This window comes from Melanostigma gelatinosum, assembly GCF_949748355.1.
Source record: "Melanostigma gelatinosum genome assembly, chromosome: 15".
Lineage (NCBI taxonomy): Eukaryota > Metazoa > Chordata > Actinopteri > Perciformes > Zoarcidae > Melanostigma > Melanostigma gelatinosum.
In genome coordinates, this window is record NC_136648.1 from 1,783,824 (window position 1) to 1,806,322 (window position 22,499).

Below are 22,499 nucleotides of genomic sequence, written 5' to 3' on the forward strand. Positions count from 1 at the left end.
GCTGGGTGGGGAGGTGGAGCCTCGGGATTATTGTGCGCCGGACTGTCTGAGTGAGGTAGTGAGTGAGTGAGTGAGTGAGGTAGCGAGTGAGTGAGCGAGTGAGCGTCTCCAAAGTTTGAACCGGTCTCTCGGTTAATTCTCTGCTGTTGCACGTTTGAGTGTTGATCAGCAGCGGGACCGACCCGCGGACTAAAGGGGGGCAGAGGCAGTCCGGGCTCCTGGAGGAGCAGAGCCTGAAGTGTGTCTGCTTTTAAGAGGACCTCCTGAGAGTCTGCTGGAGAAACAAAGAGTGAAGCTCTACTGTAGCTCCGCGCGCACGGACCCGCTGTCCTCCACCCCGCACACCCTCGGGAGGAAGACCATGGACTGAGAGCTCCTCGGATCTGGGTCCCACCTCACAACACATGAGTCGGACTGACCGGACAGAAACCCTCGGGGATTAAAATAAGGAGGGGCGATGGATAACTTCTTCACGGAGGTAAGAAGACTCTCTTCCCCGCTTCAGTCCTGCAGCATGTCGGACACTCTGGGACACTTCACGTCCTTCAGACTCCTCATGACTCCTCATGATAAGCTTTAGGATGCTTGTACCTATTAAAACACCTTTCAATCCTCGAAGCATCACAGCAACATAGTACAGGAATATTCATATTATAATAAAGATACAAAGAGCATTGTGCAAGAAATGAGCATGAAGTCCGACTGAGATCATATGCAACGTGATAAAAGTCACCATAAACTCACCACTATCACTTTCTATTGAAATATCATTCTGGTTTTATGGGAGCAAAGGTGTCATAAAGGCCTTTAAATGAGCCCTGAACTCATCACAGAGTGACACACGCACACGCGCACGCACACATAGGTAGACCATCGGAACATGACGGGCTGTGCTGGTCGGACTGGGGGAGGCTGGACTGGGTCCCAGGGGGTCTGTGGTATTTCCGCACCTCTTTTCCAGTTTCCTCCAGGAAAGAAAGAAAGTTCAGTAACAGCTATTAATAGAAGTGTGAACCCGGGACCAGCAGAGACCACATGATGAAGACAGCGTTTACTTCCTGTGATCTTCTGTTTCATCGGATTCCTCCAGTGCTGCTGCTTCTGTTTGATCTATTCTGTCTGTTGTCTGTCTCTCGGAGAGACGCAGTTCTTCGTGCTCTCGTCACTTGACAACCGATCTGTCGGTTGTTCGACTGGAATCGCTGAACATGTCTGGAGTTCAGGCTTTGTCTTCTTGTCTCTGTCCTTTACACGTCTTGGGCTGCTCGGTTGGACAGAACGAGACATATGTGGACGTCTAAATGTGGACGAGCATATTCACAGGTTTCTGATGTTTTATTCAACAAACAACACATTGATATACGAGAAAACAACAGTTTAAAGTTGTATCTGAAGTTTAACTTTCTCTTATGAACAGAAAGAAAATCATTATTTCCCACAAAAAGCAGTTTCCTTTGCTTTGTCATCACATCGACTCCAGCTCGTTACCGACTGGAGTTCTGCTGTTCCTCCTGATGCACCTCGATAAGGAACCCGGTGCAGTCCGTCCGGTTCCTCCTGATGCTCTCTCTGCTCCCTCGTCGTGTAAATCTTCCACGAGCCGTGACTCACGAGCTAATGAGCGTTGGTTGCGGTCGATTTACGACATCAGCGTCCACACCTCTCCGGTGACGGCCCGGTAACGGAGCTCCACCTGAGTCATCGTTCCCGAGTTCTCTTTCTATTCAGCGGCTCCGAACCTTCAGGGGGCCAAAGTATAGTTTTTCATGCTCTGGTATATTTACAGGTTTTGTGCTATCTTGCTTCCATTGTACGTCTTCCCTCAAACTGGTGGAAATGTATGCAACAAGTGCACATAAAATAACAATTCCCTAATGCAAGGAATCAACTGGGGAGGGTCCATGAAGATTTATTTGATGTACGTTTGTTCCTCTCCAGGTGTAACGGTTACACAGCTGAAGGGGAAAAGAGCTCTGCTTCCTGGTTCAAAGATCTCCTGCTTCCTCATTGGTTGCATGTTCAAAAGATATCCATCGAGGCTGATTTAAGGCGGTATGAGGGGGTCAAAGGTAATAAGACTCAGTGAGCTCACGGGCGCTGGTGAGAGAGTTCAGGCTGAGTAAAACAAACACTCCCAGGTTTAAGGCTTCTCTCTGCCGCTCTCACAGTGACTGCTCCACACATCTGGCTGCTGAGGGAGGGAGGGAGGGAGGGAGGGAGGGGGGGGGGGAGAAAGAGGGAAAGAGAGCGAGTATTTGTGAGCGCCAGAAGCAGGCAGGCGTGCACAACAGTCTCAAATATCGGCCTGCCTGTTTTTGTATCTGCCGGCTCATCGCGGCTGAAACAAAGAGCCCAGTCTTTAAGGAACAGGGCATTCGACAAGGAGGCAAAGCAGCTTCCAGGAGGTTTGAGCGGAGAGGAATGTGAACTGACGGAAACCGGAGCGTTTCATATTCACGCTGGAGACGTTTAGATGAGGTTTACTCCCTTTGTACATGCACACTTCTCATCATCTGTGCAAACTCAGACCCACAAAGCATCATGGGTACATGTTGATGTTGGAGAATGAGTCTTATGTCGTTCTGCCCTCTTGTTGGCAGGAAGGATTGATCCTCATCGGATCATTCTGAGTGCGAGTCGTTCTCGGGGAGTTTTAAAAGTGGAAGAAGTGAGTTTTCTGTCTCAATCTCAAGAGACGGATGTGTTGACAGAGACGCATCTCTCAGCAGCAGGTTCGTCGTCTCTGCCGATTGAAAGTCAATTAGGATCCTTATTCATGGTGGAGACATGAATGAATGAATCCACGTGACGAAGCAACAGTCAGAGACGTACTTCATAATATCCAAACAGATCATTGGTGGACGTGAGGGGAGACGGACGAGTCCAACGAACTGGACTTTCAAGAAAGCCGCTGTTGGTTTTATGGGTTGGTTTTGTTGCCGAAACCTAAATGTTCGTGGTTTAGTTGCTTAAACTTAACTGTACGTCGTTATTTTAATGTTTCTCCTCAACCCAACTTTAGTCTTTTGGATCCCACAACAATGAAGAGTGGAGGAACGTCTTGAGTGATATTGTGAGAACTAAAGTGAGGAGGCAGGTTCAGTTCTGGTCTCACAGACTGTCACCCTGCAGGCTGCACGTTGATCCTGGGCTGTGGGCGCCTCTGATTGGCCGATACCCAGTGTTGTCATATCCAATGAGCGGGCAGCACTGGATCAGCTGGTGCTTTGAGGCAGCAGCGCCTGTGTGTGTGTGTGTGTGTGTGTGTGTGTGTGTGTGTGTGTGTGTGTGTGTGTGTGTGTGTGTGTGTGTGTGTGTGTGTGTGTGTGTGTGTGTGTGTGTGTGTGTGTGTGTGTGTGTGTGTGTGTGTGTGTGTGTGTGTGGACAGAGTGGAGTTGGACGGTTTGTTTTTATTTGAACTGTTGGGCGAGGTGTAGGCCTCACCTGTCCACCAATCAGAGCGTGGGCTGGTCTCAGGAGCGCTTCAGTCAGGCTCTCGGAAAAACTGGAACTAAATATGCATAATATGGGAATTTGGGTTTTTAATTCCCTAAAGTGCTTCATTTTTAAGAAGACTAACCACAGCTCATGAAATCATGCTTTCCCACGGTGTGCATGTCTGTGTACCATCATGTCATCAGCTGTCAGCTCAGCTCCCTTCAAGTTCCAGCAGCTGAAGTTAAATTGTTGTTGTGAATTTGGAATTTGAAAATAGTGACGATCTGATAGTGAAAACCAAGAATTGGTGAAATACACGAAAGACCAGAGTTGCCAACAGCCTTTAGATTTTCTGCTCTGAACTTGTTAAATTGACTGACATTTGGATGAAAGAAGTAGCTGACCAGAGAGCAGTCTGTTGAGTTAGCAGGTAGCACCAGGTAGCAACAAATGAAAGCTGCGTTCACACAACGAAACACGCATGATCAAATAAAACTTTAAAATATTTAAACTTCTGACGGTTTACCGTTAACGGTGTTCTCTGCCGGCCTTACGTTTACCGTCCTGCTCTCGTCCACTAAAACGATGTCCGTCTTTTACCGTCGTATGTGAATGTGGCGTTAGCGGCGTTAGCGGCGTTAGCGGCTGGTTCTGAACCCTTCTGGCCTGCAGGGCCCTTAGTGGGAATACCTTCCTTCAGAGATAACGTGTTGCATTTATCTGCGTTTTTAACATGATCTCTGATGATCAGCAGACATGAGGCGTCCCGGCGGTCTGAGCTCTCCGTGGTGTTCGTAAAGTCACAGTTATGACTTGTGTTCTAGATTCTTCAATGATTCTTATTCTTCCTCTTCTCTCTCAGGCCTCAGGTGTCTGCGTCTGTCATTAAAACCATAAAAAGTAAATCGCAGACATTGACCGGATCCCCACAGCAGAACATTTTAAATGGCTTCATTGATGCTGGGATTTGGAGTCACACTGTGTCTGAGCCCCCCCCCCCCCCCCCCCCCCCGGCTTGTTTAGAGCTGAAACCTGACAGCTGTGGAGCCACGAGGCATTTAAACAGCTTGCAGATTTACATGATTTGTCGTTTTGTGCACTGCAGACACCCCAACCACCACACACACACACACACTCATTGTCTGCACTGTGCGTGCATACAGCTGAGTTGTTGCTCTGTCTGCAGCTTCTGTACGTTCAGGAGCTTCTTCAGGTCAACTAGACGAGCGGCCAATCACAGTCTGAGGAATCTGACTGCGTAGAAACAAACCACAGATGGGTGAAACACGGGACCTTCACCCAGGAGACCGGCGTTCATGTTCCGTCTGAAACCAAAAGTCAAGTTGACTTATTAAAATTGCGTAGTCTACGTAGGAAGTCACGTTGCAACCATATTTCTTTGATCTTTTCCTTCCTTAACCTGACCAAAGCAGTTCTGTTGCTTCAACCTTCACGTTGCATTGTTTCCGTGGTAAATAGTTACTTTGCACGCTCTCATTGTCTCATTGGGAGGCGTTTAAACAGCACAAGGTCGTTTTAACAGCACGCCGATTACTCAACACAGTGTGCAGGTATGTTTAGGACAAACATCACGGGCTGAAGATAAGTAAACTAAGTAAACTACTTACGGTCATTTCATGCATCTCTCTACGGACCTGACTTTGTGCTCGGAGTTCGTGTCACGTTAAAACATTTATATAAATATGAACAAACATAAACCGTTGACAACGGTTGTGAGAATATTGCCTTTCTTTGTGCTTTTTTACCCGAACCACAGAGAGTGGACAGATGGTCTGTATTTGGATCCCTGTCACAGTCTTGCGTTCTTGGCTTAAAACTTTAATTTGGTCACGAAACCTTCTTGCCCAGAGTTACACAGAGTTACACAGACGGAGCTGGTCTCTTATTTCTCACGTCATTTGAGTGTTTTGTGAAGAAAAAACAGCGGCCTGTTGAGTGTTTCTTCATGCCGCTGCTGGAATAACACCTTCTCCAGGACACACTCTGGACGTGAGCCAGAGCCGCTGCACTGCGTCTCAAACTGGTTCCCCCGCTCAGATCCAGCTGTATATGAAGCGGGGGGGACGGGACGACGACAACGACTGTATATATATATATAGTATGTATGTAGGTAGGTATGTATGTAGGTAGGTAGGTAGGGATAGATAAATAAATATGTAGAAATGGCACCAATGACCAACAGTGATATTTGAATAAAATGCCGATATACAACCAAGTGTTCTGTGAGTTGTAAACAAATAATGCAGGAATGACTGCTGAATGGTTGTACATGGACTGTGTTCAAAGTGTTTGGTCTAACATGTGGGTGTGATGCTGCGTTACTCTCAGAGCTGTTTGGTCACAACATGTCTGGACCGCTGAGACTGGAGGAGTTGTGATGTGAACTAAATCCTGACTGACTCGAGAGGTTTGGTCTCCGATCTCAAACATTTGACTGAGAAAGAGAAGTCGTGGAAAAAGGACGTTGTAATCCCACTACCTCTGCTGAAGTGCTTCTGAGCAAGGCCTTTAACCCTAAATGCTCTGTTGCCGACAGTTTAGGACTAAAAAAGTCAACTTTATCTTGAAAACAAAGAGATTTTCACTATTTAACGTCGTTCTAACTTTGAAAGGACATTAAGTATATGAAGGACATCGGTTAATGTCTCTGATACGTCCAGCTGTGTCTCTGATCAGATCTGTGAGAGCGGTAGCAGGAGGTGTTATCTGATCCTAGCCTCTGTGTTGACAGCAGCTTCCTGGAAACCCCCGTCCACACAAACACAGCATTACAACAACAGCAGTGGCGGCTGGGCACAGCCCCGAGAAACCAAACATCCATTTCCAGTAATTAGCTGCTTCTCATGCGATCCTGTTACCTTGTGAGAGTGCAGGTCTCCTCCTCTCAGGACTCAGAGTACTCGGTGGTGCATCAGACGGTATTAACTCTGGCTATTAGGAGACGACGTTGGGTCGTAACGAGCTGATCGACTCTCCGGAGCCAGAGAGGCAATCGGAACGTCTCCATTCTGTAACAGATGTATTCTCCATTAAGAGATATTGCAGGTTAAATGATCCAAGATGACTTTTGGGATTACATATTTATGTGCTGTTATGTGCTGAGTTGTAGGAGAGAAAGGAAGCAACAAAGTTAGGACTTGGATCGGGGAAAGTTCTGCTGCTTTACTGGAGTATTTGGACTCACTAGTGACTAATGTGGGTAAATGCCACATCACATTATTTCCAAACCAATTGTTTTGCTATGGTGAGTAAGAAGTGACGATCGTTTGCTTTATCAGTGAGCAGTGGAAGCAACCAGTAGACTGTAAAGAGCTCACTGCTGCTCATGTCCATCCACCGCTGAGCGAGAAAGGAAGAGATGTTCGTTTTGTTTTATGGTTGCTGGCTTAAACTCTGAATGCCTCTAGCTCGACTCAGTTCCAAGTGATTCCTAAACCACAAATGAATCTACCATTTAGCACAAGACCGTCCTCTTAATAGAATTGCCAAGATTCACCTTCTCAAGCTAGAACCGCAGCTTGTTTTCTTGCATTGAGGAACTGTTCCTCAGCTAATTAGTTCTATTTTCATAAAGACAATGTCTCGATAGTGTCTTGAGTTGCATTCGTGTCACAATGCCTTCAAACAAGACATAAGAAGGCAGCCATTACTTCTGACCTCTTCCCTTTTCAAACGTGTACCACTAATTGCACATATGGAGTTTTAAACACTTTGGGGTCTCCTTTGAATAAACCGGCCTTCCAGGTCAACACATGCACTGCAGGGTGATTATCTGATTCAACCCTCGCCTCGCAACCGAGTTCTTCAACGGCCAAGCCGCCATAATTATTAAATTGTCTTCGTGAGTGCACTCGCCGACTTGATGCTTTTCCAAAGAAAAAGCCATGAAGTCATTAGAGGAAGGTAAGAGCTCTGCGGGTTGAAGCTTGTCACGGGATCAGGCCTTCCTCGCAATGAGCTGAGCCAGCAGCCCGAGCCAGAATAAACAAGGTTATCTCTGCAGTTCAGTGGGTTGAACCGCTTCAAAGGGATCTCATACCTGAAGATCAAGGCTTGTTTCCTAAACTCCGATCTGTCTTGAGATAGAGGTCCTTCACAAATGAATGGCAGAACGTGGAAATGTCGGTCAGTGAGGACTCAACGGGGTGAGAGGAGAATCTCATTTTGATTGACTGTAGGAAGTGATGTGCTGGATTCTCTCAAAGCAGCTCAACAAAAAGTGAAGGACAGCGTTTCAAATATGTTTATCTGAACATTTACTCGGTGCCAACGTTGGTGTCACATGACGTCATGGCATGGGGTCAGACGTTTCTGTGGATCAGTGTTTCCAACATGGAGAACAGCTAGTACGTGAACGTTTCTCTGACACAGTACGAGTGGAGAAGCAGCAGAGAGGCTGAGACACGGCTGATGTCAACGAGATCAAATGGTGCTGCATCCTTTCTTTCTTTCGTGCAATTGAATGGCTATTGCTGAAACATGTTGACTATAAAGAGTATTAACATGTGATTTAATCTATTTAAGTTTAAGTGAAATACTTTAAGACCCAACCCTCCTTGCATGCGTCACCACTTCCCTCACCTTTAAACGCTTTCAGGTCAGAGTGAACTGCTGCTTTAACTTGTGCCTCCCACTCTGGTTCTCAGGGGGAAACTGACCCTTTTTTTTTTTTTGTACAACAAGGCGTCTGTTGTTTGTCCCAGACGAAAAGGCAGAAAGGGGAAGACGGTATTTATATTCTGCCTGTTCCCTCCGCTCTGCAAAACCAACGCCAGCTGACCACAGCTGGGCAACACATGGCAGCTCTGGCCTCAGCTGCCAACCCGTAACACACGCACACACACACACACACACACACACACTGCTTGAGAAAATAGGTCAGGTGGGTTAGCGAGGAGCGTCTGGTCATTTCCTCCCTTTATGGTCCTCAGTGGTCTTTAGTTTATGGAAACATGAGTTCTTCATTGATTCTGAGTTTCTGCAAAACTTCACTTTCTTCCTCTGGATTGAGAAGTTCCTCTCCATGTGATTTGGCCACAAACAGCTTGAAAAGCGCCTCATTCAGAAAACAAAAGGAAGTATTTATGTTTTACTTTCAGTCATTCAGGGTTAGTCGACTGCATTCAACAGCTGCGCTCTGTTGGGCTTTAAATAACCACATCACAGCTGGTTCTATCCGACCTCGTCTTTACCTGGATCACTGGTGACCTTGTGTCCTCCTGACCTCGGACACATCGGTGTCCCGCGCTAACGGAGATGAGAGTGAAACAAAAATGGCCGCCGCCTGGATGAAACTATTCCACCTGAAAAAAAAACCGGCGGGAAGGCGGTCGACAGTTCAGACAGGAAGAGCGAGTTAGAATTTCTTCCCTTCAAAGCTGTTTGCGTTGAAAGAACTTCCTCAAAGCTCTTTTGAAGACGGTTCATCTCTCTCGCATGCACAGGATAAGCGTGTTGATCTTCTAGTTGGGGGGTTAAAAATGTCTCAGAGCTCACGTTGTTGTTGTTTTTACCCCTTCTGTTGTTCACTGTGGCCGGCTTGAATACGGACCCGTTTCTCTCGGTCGTCTGTTGCCGGGCCAGACCGGGCCAGACCGGGTCAGACCGGGTTGAGACCGGCCAGGTGCTGGCACTAACCATGACGTGACGAGCCAATTCAAAGAAGACAAAGAGCTCTTTAGTTCAACACAAAGTCAACGTGTAAAAGGTCACAATGTGCAAAGTGTCTGCGCTGCTCTGGAACCTGTTGTTGCTCTCTGATATGTTCTGGAGAATGCTTTCACTGCACTACAGTGTTTGTAGTAGGACTACCAATCCCCTTCAGAGCTCCTCTGGAGGCCGAAATCATCTTTATGTACAACTAGACAACGCAGAGAAAATCAAACATCACTCTAGTTTTGACCAAATACCTCGATGTCAATGTAAATTATACCACTTTACTGTAAAGCTGCCGTTATAACCAGGAAAAGACATCAAGTCCCAAATCACGATATCGATGCAACATCAAGATGTTTCCCAGCTTCATCTTTTTGGCCGAGTTGAATCCCAACGGGTGCAACCAAAAAAATGACACTTCAAATGTGCAACTTATATCTCGGGGCGATGGTGTTGCCGACTGCAACTTTCTCGCTAGAGTTTACGACTTTTAGAGCTAACGCTGCGAGCTGCTTTCTTTGGAAAAAACTTTGCACGACTGGATGTTGGATCTTTTTTCTTTTTTTTACATCTAGCGTACTATTTCTGGTTTCTCAACATTACCAAAGTTACCCTTATTGTCATATATTTCAGTTTTACTTTCGTAACGGGACGGTCTTGTTGACCAGTCACGACGTATTTGCTTCCTTTTTAAAATGCGTCTGAAGTGGAACACGGCTTTAAAGTCGATGAAAACAGCAGCGTTCTCATTCTCTGTTGGTAGAATCAAACACTAAATGCTGCTTTCTGCAGCGAGCTGCACATGGCGGCTGTGTTTTGCAGCTCGTGGGCCGTAGAGCTTGTCAACAAGAAACAGCTACAAACACAAACGGCTGTTTTCTCCATCAGCGTCTGCTCATAACTCGCCCGCCTCTATCAAATATTCAGGGGGAGTCGTTGCACCTCCATGTGTTTGGTCCTTGTGACTTGATTCATTGCACATTGTTTGTTTGACTCTTTCCAGCCTGTAACTTTGCTCCGTACTCTCATATCTATTCACGCGCTCGAAGCCGCCCGTTGTAACTCAAGTCTGCTCAAGGGAACATCAGAAGTGGTGGCAACGTGTTGCTAAGTGGAGAACTTTCCACATATTTAGGTTCGTTCAGATGTAAAGATTTCCCGCTCAAACAATTCCATGTCCGACACTAAACGTGGATTTCAAAGTACTCCACAGTTTGTTTTAAACACTTGAATAGCGAATGAAACTGCTGAGTCATCAGTTCCCAGAACAACACAATGAGAGCTGCTGAATCGCTAACGAGACGCGGTGACAGCGGAACAAATGTTCGCTGTCACCAGGAATTCATAGCGCCGATGAAGTGTTTGTGTTTGTTGAATGTTTGCTCACCGACGAGTCCACAGTGTGGAGGAAGGACGCTTTCATGGAGGCTCTACAGCTAAAAACATCATGATGATGATGATGATGATGTGGAGTCTGAAGAGTGTCACTTTCTTCATTGATTTATTTTCTTTGTTTTATTCCGGTGCAACTTATCCAACGGTTTCCTTTCTCTTTAACGAATAGTCACTCCTCATTTTGCGTGTCTATTTCTGCTCGTTACATTCGGTCTTTTCAAAATAAACTTCCGTCTTCACAGGAAACAACTCATTTTGGGTTTAGGCACCAAAACTACAGAGGCAGGTTTAGAAAAGAAAGTTGTTTGTGTTAAAATGACGACGGAAGCCACACAGACCCCCGCGAAGGGGCGTGTCTGATGGTGTGACATCACTCTGACCTCACAAATGATGCGGCGAGCATCAATCACGCTTTACTCTTTAAACACTTAATTTAAGGTGTCGTACTGCTCTTATTCATCTCAAAATGTAAACTCTAAATATTAAAACAGGAGACAAATTCAATGTGAGGTTTTAATATTCAATTATTTCATCTGTCATTTAATAATAATTAATATGTTTCTATTCTTTTGATGTCATTAATAATAGCTAATAACATATAAATGCATGACTTTATTATATTTAAAACATTGTAAGACAAACGTCATATTATAAAACCTGAATAAATGAATATAATATCTGTAACTTTTGAATGTGTTACTCATCTCTCGACATTTAGGAGCCGGGTCTTATGAAGTTGCCCTTTCTTCAGAAGATGAGGTTGCTGCTGATAATATTAATAATGTAAATAGAAGTCCTGAGTGACAGCTGGTTGGAATGTGACTGAAGGTTGTACAAGTTGCAGCGTGTTTTAAACTGATGACACGGACAGATGTCTTTATTGTGATTGATATTAGTCAACGGTGTTTACATCAACCCTCGACCTCGACCCCACGTCGAGGTCCGCCGGTGGCGGCTCAGTGAAACCGCACACTCCCTGCTGAGTCAGCAGGATTTCACCAGCGAATCCTCCAGATTCATCCAGAAAGACTTGAATCAGACACGTTCAGACACATAGAAGGCCACGAGCGACTTCCTGTGATTGAGCAATTATATTTATGAGGAAAGAAAGAGGTGGGTGTTCAGTATATTACTGCATTCATCAAAGGTGGGAGTGAGCTGCGTGTCGACGCGTGGTGTGACGTTGCGTCAGTGGGAGAAAACTAGCTGGATGAGAAAGTAAAGGCGCCGGCATGATGATGACACCGCTGGGCTGAGAGCACAGAACACCACGTTACACTTGAGGGATCGGCTGGGACGCAAACGGCTGATGTGCTGCTCGTCAGCTGCTAATAAAGACTCGAGTCATCTCCACTCTGGTGGAAGACAGACAGCTGACGAATCTGCAAATGACACAAGACATTTCTACCGATTTGCAAATTGTTTACTCAATCTGACAAACTGAAACTGGGGGAACGGCATGATTTATAATGTGCAGCTTTAACAATTCAAACCTCAGCCTGGTGTCTGTTTCCTTCTCCTCCCACATCAGCTGATTGCACCCGATCGAGCGGTTTGGTTCAACTGTCCCGACTTGTTAAAACCTAAACTGTGAACTGGAGGTTCGTGTTTGCTGCCGTACGGCCTCTCTCTCCTGCAGCACAGCGTTCTGTCTGACTTCCAGCTGAGTGTGCTGAGCCTTTAGTCTGTTCTTTTTTTTCCCTGGCGGTTTGATTGTAGTCCAACTAAATCGGAAGTCTCTCCCGAGTCAGCTGCAAACTCACATGGTCCCGCCCTACAGCTGCTCTCCACATCCACAGCTACAAGCCTTTTAATTATCCACAAAGCAGCTGAGGAGGACACGAGAGCTTCATCTCCCCAGAACTTGAGGCCTGTGAAGTCTTGAGAAGGCAGCGTGGGAAAGTGTCGTCCTTCCACTTGTTCGAGGCTGAGAGGGAGTTTCATATGAGATGCGTGTCTTTGTATTCTGGTTCGTTTGGCTCTTTAATTGAGTCACCTGGTGGACTCCTCTTCATCACGTTGTGCTGACCATCGGCCGACGAAGCAGCTGCTTCCTGTGGAGCCGCCAGTCATCCTCTCTGCTCCCGCCCACTCTCTGACACCGGAGTGTGCCGAGAGGCGTCACCTTTGACCTTCGTTAATAATTCAAACCTAGCAGGTGTTCTGTGTTGTTGAGTGGGTTGTGAGTTGCTGTTTAATTAATAAGCCGGTGTTCTAATATTTCTTCACTTCCGCTCTACTTTACTTCCACTTGCTGTCGAATGACTTTGTGCTTCATGTGTCTGTCCACACAGAACAGGACGACAGGCTGATGCAGTTCCTGATAGATATGATCAAATCCTGCACTGTTTTGGGACGAAGGCATTAGACGTGCACCGTATTTAGCCTCAAATGAAAGGTAGTACTTCGTAGACTAAGTTCACATTTTGCTCCTGTCTTCCAGTTTGCTGCTTGCTTTAGTTGACGTGTATGTTTTTGATAAGCACAACAGCAGCAACGTTCAAGCAACTCAAAACACGGGAAGCTTTGAAATTTGAAAATAATCTTAAAATATTGCAAAAAACGTTTTTACGCTAGGCTGGGTTGGAACAGTCGCTGCATCGACAAAAGCATTCATTTGCAGTTCTCTTTTGCTGATTTTCTCAAAATTGTGTTAAGATTTGCGATACATTTGGATGGAAACCTGGCTACAGGTGACAGGTGGCTAAGTGGAGAGCAGGGCCGTCCTTCAATCAGAGGATCGGCGGTTCGATCCCCGACTCCGGCTCCGCTCGTCGCATGTCGACGTGTCCTTGAGCGAGACGCTTAAGCCCGAATGTGCTCCCGTAGCTGTGCCTACGGTGTGATGGAATCTGAATTGTAAGTCGCTTTGGATAAGTGACTGTAATGTAATGTATTGACTGGTGCTGTAGAGCTGCAACACCTCAGAGATGGTCGATGTGGATTATTGTGTCTTTGATAGAAAAGATCCAGAGAAAGAGTCCAGAAGTTTCCAAAACGGGCGAATAGAGTAAGAACCTGACTGTGATCTGCAGTGTGTGTGTGAAAGCTGCAGGTTGTAACAGATGAAGCTTTCATATGGATTCCACACGGTGGATCTGTCCTCACCGCTCTCACATCTGTTCCTCATTTCCGCTGACGCGTGTGGTTTCGGTTCGACCGTTTGGACGGAATCGGGCGGCGAACGCAGAAACTCGAGCTATTAGCTAAATATTTTCTGTGTTTTTGAAAAGAGACATTCGGTTTCACTGTGACGTATTATTTTACTTGCAGGTTTCCTGCCGTAGTGGGTCAGCTGCTCTCATGCGGTGGTAAAAGTAGTCCAAACACACGTGTGTGAGTAGTCGCCCCCCTCGCTCCTCAACCAGATGAGTCTTCTTTGGACCGTGAACAGACAACCCCACCGGCTCACACGTGGTGATTCTATCCACTCTGGCTGAGGATGAGCAGTTCAGTCACACTTCAAGTCCAGGAACAGACCATTTATAGTGACTGGTGATAAAGTTAGACTCAAAGAATCCGAGCAGCAGGATCCTGCTGAGAGGACGAAGAAGAAAACTACAAAATAAAAGCTTAACACTCGAGGCCTTTTCACACCAAGTCCCTACTTTTAATCTGAAACTGCTAATAAATACGACCCGACACCAACTCCACAACATTTAGTCATTTTTGGAACAGGGCAGATTTTCAGTTGTTTTTTTAGATCCGTCAAATTAATACTTTCACACAGAATGCAAATATTGTGTTTTTTCTGTGCTTTCACACCGCAAATAAAGGCGTCAACCAATCGTGTTGAGGTGCAAATACATCCATGAAACAACAACACGGAGGCTCAGCAGTCCGAACCAAGACGGCAAACTTTATTTCTTCTTTCACAAAAGCAGCTCAGACCAGATCCACTCCTTCCGTTCTTACCTTTCACAATAAAAGCCCCAGACGTGTAATATTTGTTACGTCCCCAGTGTGTAGAGGCCTAACAGTGACAATGATGGAAAATGATGATGTTAAACATCTGAAAATAAGCTGAATATGAACAGAAATAACCACAATGTCATGTGACATCAATGTGCCATGAAGCTCAGGTTACTGGGGCCATTCATCACACTTTGTTTGTACATAATATGGAATGTGTGTGCAATAGTTCTAATAATAAGCAGCTTCTTTCAGATGCTGCCACACTGAGAGTGAAGCCAGTCGTCACATCGTTGCAGCCCATAAAACAAATGAATCGACAACATTAAAGAGAACTCCAGTCAGCGACTTCTCAGAGCGTCTGATTGGCTGTTGGGAACTAGTCCGTGTGTGTTTTATGGCTGTAGCTCTACATGTCACGTGATGGGAATTAGTCACCGATCATCCACAACACTGTGTGTGTGTGTGTGTGTGTGTGTGTGTGTGTGTGTGTGTGTGTGTGTGTGTGTGTGTGTGTGTGTGTGTGTGTGTGTGTGTGTGTGTGTGTGTGTGTGTGTGTGTGTGTGTGTGTGTGTGTGTGTGTGTGTGTGTGAGAGATAAACACAGTCCTCCTTCCTCCATCATCATCATCATCATCATCATCATCAGTCGCTTCAGAAACGGCCTCTGCAACCAACCGACCACTGGCTTCCTTTCTCCCACAATGCAATGAGTCTTAATCCTCACAAAGCCTTGTAAATGCTGACAAAGGTGTTTACAGTTTCAATATTCCGTCTTCAACCCGAACACTGTCAGAGCGTCGGCATCGATCCAGACCTGCAGCATGTTTTGATCAATCCTTTTTCTGGATTATGAATAGAAAGAAACGTCTGAATATTCAGAGGGAGCCTTCTGTCGGCCGGATGTGGCCTCGCATATGGTTTCATTTAACCGCGTACAAGCCAACAGCCCTGTTTTGCATTAATTTCAACATCAGAAAAGTAGGAATTCGTCTTTTTCTGTGGCCCACTTCCCAGCGGAGGGGCAGTCGTCAGGCTGTGATTGGCTCCGTTGTTCTGCTGCCACATGAAGGAGCTGCAGAGAGGAGGGATGATGGCTTCTGGTGTGCTGAATCGTTCTCTCCCCTCGATTTGAGGGCTGATTTTGCCCCCTTTGTGATTTTCAATGCTCATGTTGTGGAGCGTTGTCTTCAGGCTCACATTCATTTGGTTGTGTGGGACGATTTGTCTTCGTCTTCGTGGGAACTCAGATGAATGTTTTGTTCATATTTAAACGCCAACACCAGCAGCTTTCAGCTGAATATAGTGTGGTTTACATTACTGCTGACTAGACGTTAAATTGTGCGATATGTTTTGGGATTTTCTTCATCACAGTCTCCAAAACATGCAGAGACGTTCTGGTTTTGTGTTCCGAGAGGCTCGGCAGCTTCACCTGCAAGTCAATAGTCACTAAATATGCTACGCTGGTGATTCTTCCAACAGACATTCAAAAAGCCAAAACTCAACCAGACGACATTTATTCAATGAAAGCCTTCGAGATTAATACTTTAAGTCCATGCAAGTCACCATGGTAGTTAAGTGAATGTTTGTAGTGAATAATCTAATGTGCAAAGTCTTCTTTATGAAATGTTTCATGAGGATAAGATGATAAATCAGTTTTATTATGTATTTATTATAAATCTGACTCTATAATACCAGATTAATATACATAGACATGTATGATCTAATCTCCCTCTGGTACTCGATAGATGCCGAATTTGCACAAACGGCAGCAAAATGGGATTTGTTTTACAAAAAGCATCACCCAGTCTCAGTTCAGATTTAAGTTTGATGAAATGACATGTCATGTATGATGAATTCCAGGCTTCAGGGTGGAATAATATGAGGCACTGCTCACTGAGCTGGGTGGTTAAGTGGTATGTAACATTTAATTAAAGGGTCTTAAGGTCTGGAAATGCAATAAGGGGAGCTAAAGGGAAGGCAGCAGTTACTGTGACGGATGATGTGTGCGCTATAGATCCAGCCGCCAACGTCATTTACTGAAATGGTTCCAAGAGTTTTTTTGCATGTTGAGACTTGCAGAGAAGATGTACTGTATTTTACTCACAGCAGCTCCCCCCCGAGCAAAACTGGTTCATGCAAAAACAAATGTATGTCAGCCTCAAAAGTAGTTTCTTAACTCAGTTTAGGAATGTGGTCTTCAGTCTTAAAGTGGATTAAAGAAGAATTTGGCTCCAAAAGATACGATAAAAGCAGAAAAGAGCCGATTGATGGAAGAACATTAAAGCAAGATATGTTCTCAACCAACATAATGAGAACAGACTAAAGCCTTAAACTACTGAATATGTTCTCGGCTGACCGGACAGTGACATCGGTCAGTTAGTTGGTTCAAAACATCAGGACTACACTTGACAGCCAAGACATTGTGTACAGACGTCCACGAGGCCAAACCACAAGAAACGGTGAATGTCGTCGTTTCTGAGCCAAAAATACATTTCATGACTACATTTCATTTCACTTGTCAGCCTTGTGTCACTTGCAGAAACACACAATGCCGCGTGGTTAACGTTGGTGAGGTTTAGTCCAGAGAACTACATGCTAAGGTTAGAAAATCCATCATAGTTTGTGTTAAAATAATATGATATCAACTGGTGTAAATCAATAACAACGGCCCTGAGCAGGATGTCTTACATAACATTACATAGCAATCAAAAAGTAAATATATCCGTTTGGTTTCACACGGGACACAAACATCGGTCTCCTGGGTGAAAGTCCCGTGTTTGTTTGACTGTCAACAGCGTGAGTGAGAAATATCTTTATTTGCATCTTTATTTGCAGGTAACTGGTTTCACACTGACGTGTGTGTGAGCTCTTGTCAGTGTGTGTTTGTGTACCACAGGTTATTCATGCATGATAGTGTGTTTATTGTGGTGTGTGTGTGTGTGAGTCATTGTGAGGCTTTCCCAGACTTTTCCAAAAGTCAATACAGCAACCTAATCAGTTCCCACAATCCCCTGCTCTCGCTCCGTGTGTCCAGTCATTCAAACCTCAATAACCTCTGCTGCTGAACTCGAGTTGATTGGTTCTCCACAAAGGCTCTGCGAGTTGATTGGTCCGTGCCGCATGCTTGCAAAGGTCAGTTTGCACTGGTAGACGTCCTCCTGTCTGCGTTTCCCAGACAGCAGATTCCCACCAAACACTGCTGTGTGTGCATTGTCTCTATTGTGCTGTCACTCACTGTCATCACAGGGGAGCACGCTGAATACTTTCTTTTCCTTCACATTCTTTTTTAACTGTTGGATGTAAGATTTGTCCTGCAGCAGCTGAAACATGTGAAAGGCAAAACAGAGACGATTTTAAAGCCAAACATTTCCTTTAGAGGGTAAAACTTCTACTGTCATCATCATGTCAAAGAGGAAAGCCTTCAGACAAATGATCAAACATGTGCTTTTGAAAAGAAAAACCTTAAAGAATCCCCACTGCCAGAGTCCTTCATCTGCAGCTGTTTGTCTGTCAAACAAATAAAAAACTCAAATGGTAAACGTGAAGCATGACGGTTGATCGCTCTAAGCTCAGTCATAAAAAGCTGCTCCCTCTAGAAGTTAATAACTGATCCGTCCAATCAGCCGTGCCGTGCTTATCGCCCACAGAGCCGGATGCTGCCGTCTGCCGCGCTGCTGCCGCCTGCCGCGCTGCTGCCGTCTGCCGCGCTGCTGCCGCCTGCCGCGCTGCTGCCGCCTGCCGCGCTGCTGCCGTCTGCCGCGCTGCTGCCGTCTGCCGCGCTGCTGCGTTACGCTCCACTGTTGGTGGGACTCCAACGACGGGAATGCACCTGTACCTGCAGGACAGGGAGCGGGATGAAGGCGTCTGCTGCTCTGGTCACAGTCGAGGCTCAGTGAGCGGCCTTTCTATCGGCATTTAGAGCTGACTGTGATATGAAGTATATTACTGTACGGAGTGTAGTGTCTGTGTCGGTGGCTGGACGCTGACTGACTCTCTGACAACAACGTGTTTTCCAGCAATGAAGACTGAATGATTCCTCTTTGACAGCTGAATGTTCTTTGAAGAGGTTTCAAGGACTCGTGGGTCAAAGAGAACCACCGAGCACACCTGCCCCCCCCCCCCCCCATGAGATAACCGGTGCGTGACGCGCCGCCTCTGATCCGTTGTTCACCTTTGAAACTGGTGATTTTAAAAGTGCTGCTTTCAGGAGAAGCATGGTTTTTTTACTGCCGTTAACACGAGCGTCTCGTCTCGTCAGCCTGGTGTCTGAGGCAGCCGGCGTGCTGAGCATGTGGGACGTGTGCAAACAGGAAGCAGATCATCTGTTCCACTCGGTCGCCGGGGGGGAACCTGTTCTGTGGGGGGGGGGGGGCTTTAACCGACAGAAGACGTGATCGGTGGAGACTTCACACAATCTGACAGCATCGATTGTTACATCACATACTAGAGTGACAGCTATAGCTGGCTGGGTAGCACTGATGCGGGACAATATTGAGTTCCAAAACCAGTTTTGAACCAGGAACTAGTTGATCGAAGAAGAAGTGAATCTGACAAACAAATCTGACCAGACTTTTGAAACCAGCTTTGGGAACTGGATTTGGTGTTTGAGGCTCTGCAGAAGAAGAAGAGATCTGGAGAGCAAACACCTCGAGTAGCAGCTTAGGATGTCTTGCAACTCAAAGTCTCTCTCTGTTACACCTCAAGTCTGAGATGCGTGACGAGCTTCTCTGGAGCAGAACGGTGACTGAACAGCAGCGCTGGAGACACTGGCGGAGGACTGCAGCTGGTTGCTGATGTGCTGCTGCGGGGCAGAGTTCAGCGGAGGCGACATGGTGTTCACACACTCGTTGGGAAACAACTGGACTTCTGCCCGCCTCGTTTATCGCCTCGGAGTATTCCGCGTGGTTTCTCTGTAAACGTCTGAGGAATAAACACAGACTGCAGCAAACAGTGGCAGCTGTGCATCATCTCTCCGAGAACATGCCGGCAGTTGTGTTGAGTCACAGTTCTTGGTGAGAGGCGGGGGCCGCCAGGCTCTCCCGCTAAAGGCTCTGATACAGAGGATGGCTGTGGTGGAACACAGGACTCTGTTTGTTACGGGAGAGGAAGAGGAATCTCTCAGACCAGACAGCTGCTCATTTCCAACCCCGACGGCGTCCGAACGCTCTCCCAGCACCGCAGATCCCCCCTGTCCCCCCCTCTCCTCCCCTCTCCCCCCCTGTCCTCCCCTCTCCTCCCCTCCAGGGTCCCGCAGAGCGAGCATTAGCCACACATGTCGAGGTTACGGAGGGAAACCACCAGCAGGAGAAGGGTCGCTGCCTCGGTTTTACCCCCGGAGCTTCAGGGCGGGAGGTCGTGTCGGTGTTTGGGTTTCTGGCCGGCAGGAGGTGTCGGGATTGAGATAAAGGCCAGAGAGGGGCGTCTCCCTGGACACTTGACCACACATGTGGCTGACTTGATGAACAAAGACGTTACACAGCGCTGGATGGCTCCAACTCTTGCTAGTGGCGTTACAGGCCATCGTTGATCCCCCCCCCCCCCCGATTAATTCCACCGTTTAACCATCAAAGCATTAATGCTTTCTAGTCTGCAATTCCTGAAAATGCTACATTGTGAACAACGCATCAGGAGCAGAGCTCGTTAACGTTAGCAGCACCGGAGCTAACGGCTGAGGAGGTTCCGTTCCGATGCGTTCACGCTCCGCTCAATAGAAATGAGAGCTGGCTGGAGGCGTGTTATAACTATAACGTCATCAGGATGTGTTCAACGGTTGTTTTAATGAGATGTTTTCACGCCAACTTCCTAACAATTACTATAAGCAGCTTATAAAACATAATTAAAACTGTTAACGACAAGATTTCAACAATCTTTTTACCCTAAGCATTTGAGTTATGTGTTTTTATTCAAATAGCCACGATAAATAACAAGAACAAAAGGATAACAGGTTTACAACATGTCTGGAGCCTTGAATCCTGCTTTAACAAAACAAAACCTCAAGTCAACATCTGCATCGGCTGATATGACTCATTGGCAATCTGTGGCGTCGGCAAAAATACATGATTGTGGCGTCTCTAGAAGTTATATTTGCTCCTTTTTTCCGGCTGATGTGATCCGTGAAACAGAACCGTGATCCGATCCAAATCGTGAGTTTAGTTCCTTTGCACCTCGAACTGTTCAGGCTCTGAAAGTACTTAAACCACAATTTATAGACGGTAAACAGCACGTTTAAAGTCAACCAGCATGACATTTTAACAGCATCGCTGCAACAACACCAGTGATGCAGACTGCAGCTCTGGGCGACTTTGACTTTATCCTCACAGGGTCTGAGTGTCGGTGCAGACTGTCCTATCAACATCGACTCCTTGGCACAATATTTTCGAGAACATCATATCTGCTCGCTGACATATCGGAGAAACCAAAACACTGTAAAGCCGAGACTTGTCCTCACTAAACCCAAACATGTTGGATGACACAGTCATCTGTTTAGGCTTCAGGAGACATTGCTTTTCATATGGTGAGGTGCTGAATTTGAAATCCCCCAACAGCTTCTCTTCCACTCGAATAACCCGGCCTGTGGATCAGGTCACGCTCGGACGCCTCTGACTCGGTGAGATAGTCTACTGAGGCTCAGAGACCTGACCGGTGCAGCAGCTGGGTCCTTGATCCACAGCCCCCGGTCCCAGCGAGGCTCTTCAGCGCCGCGTGTTGACATGAGCCCGGCTGAGCCCGGCTTCCTTTCATGCCGCTGCTTTTAGTGAATCCACATCACAGCGGTTGTGGATTATTTTTCCCTCTTTATTTAAAAGTTGTCTGTTTTGTGTGGAGGGCGTTTGGTGACGTCTGGAGTCGATGAAAAGTGATTGTGTGATTACTGCCGCTTCGTGATGTTTCTAGAATGTCATGGTATTTATGTGCGCAGCCTTTTTCGGCACAGTGAAAGTCAACATTGGGGAATGTCAAACATCCACAACATTCGACGGTCTAAAGAACAACTGTCGTGGATGTTTGTCTGAGTAACAAGAAGTAAGACGGCGGAGTCTTCACAGCCTCCGTGTGCTTCGAATGGAGCTGCTTGGACTCACTAACCGCGTCTGGAACCATCGTTCTGACGTCTCCGTGTAATTTATGCTACTTTACATCGTCTGCAAACACATTACATATTTAGAAGTATGAACATTTTACATGTCGTCGGTGCTGCAGCAGCATGAGTTGAGTACAGCTGTAAGATTTGACACAGTTTAAGATACTGCACAATCCGCCCTGATACAAATTATAATATTCTTTCTAATATTCCCAGAATTTAGGTTTTCTCCCAAAACTAAGTCTGCCGTTGCCTTGGCTGTGGTATGTCAGGTGTGAGGTTTTTAAGGTCATCTTCTGCCGGTAGAGCGCCGTGCAGCCTCGGTGGAGGTTTGAGTTCTCTGAATGCTTTGTAGTTTTCCGCTGTGTTCTTTAACCATGAACAGAGAAATGCACCTCAGCTCCTCGTTTCCTTTGGTCCATCGGGAAGTACAAACGAGATCTTTGATGTTCAGAGTTCAGGCAATCAGTGGTGATGAATGAGGAGCCGAGGTGAAGCGCGGCCTTTGGCACGGAGTTTAGAAACGGGCCAGCAGCTCTGTGGGTCAAGGAGGGAGGGAGGGAGGGAGGGAGGGGAGGAGGAGGGAGGGAGGGAGGGAGGGGAGGAGGGAGGGAGGGAGGGAGGGAGGAGGGGAGAAGGAGTGGATTAAAGGAGGAGGGGGGCACAATAGGATGGTGTGCCACTGTCGGAGAGAGGGCGGCGGCACACGCTGCCCACAAAGAACACGGATGTGTGAGTGTGTGTGTGTGTGTGTGTGTGTGTGTGTGTGTGTTGGGGGTCTTTGGTGGTGAAGGAGCCTTGAAAAGTGTGCTGGTGGGAGGAGGGAGACCCCCCCCCCCCCTCTCTTTGGAGATGAGATTCCTGCGTGGTGCACACGAGGAATGTCCACATGGTCCCGGCTGGTGAACAGCACACGCCTCCTCTTTGTGCACGTTACAGTGGAACATCTTCTTTGTTCGCTTCCTCTTTGTAGCCGCCGTCTACATCATCGTGAC

At 46.6% G+C, this 22,499-nt stretch overlaps 1 protein-coding gene across 1 annotated transcript in view; it reads left to right on the forward strand.

Annotated features, from left to right (window-relative positions):
* The first annotated feature begins 210 nt into the window (after positions 1-210).
* Positions 211-22,499, forward strand: part of myo10 (myosin X) — a 105,239-nt gene continuing 82,950 nt past the window's right edge. The window contains exon 1 of the mRNA XM_079285468.1: positions 211-478. Within this exon, the coding sequence (XP_079141594.1) occupies positions 458-478 (21 nt within the window). The 5' untranslated portion in view covers positions 211-457. The remainder of the gene's footprint in view (positions 479-22,499) is intronic.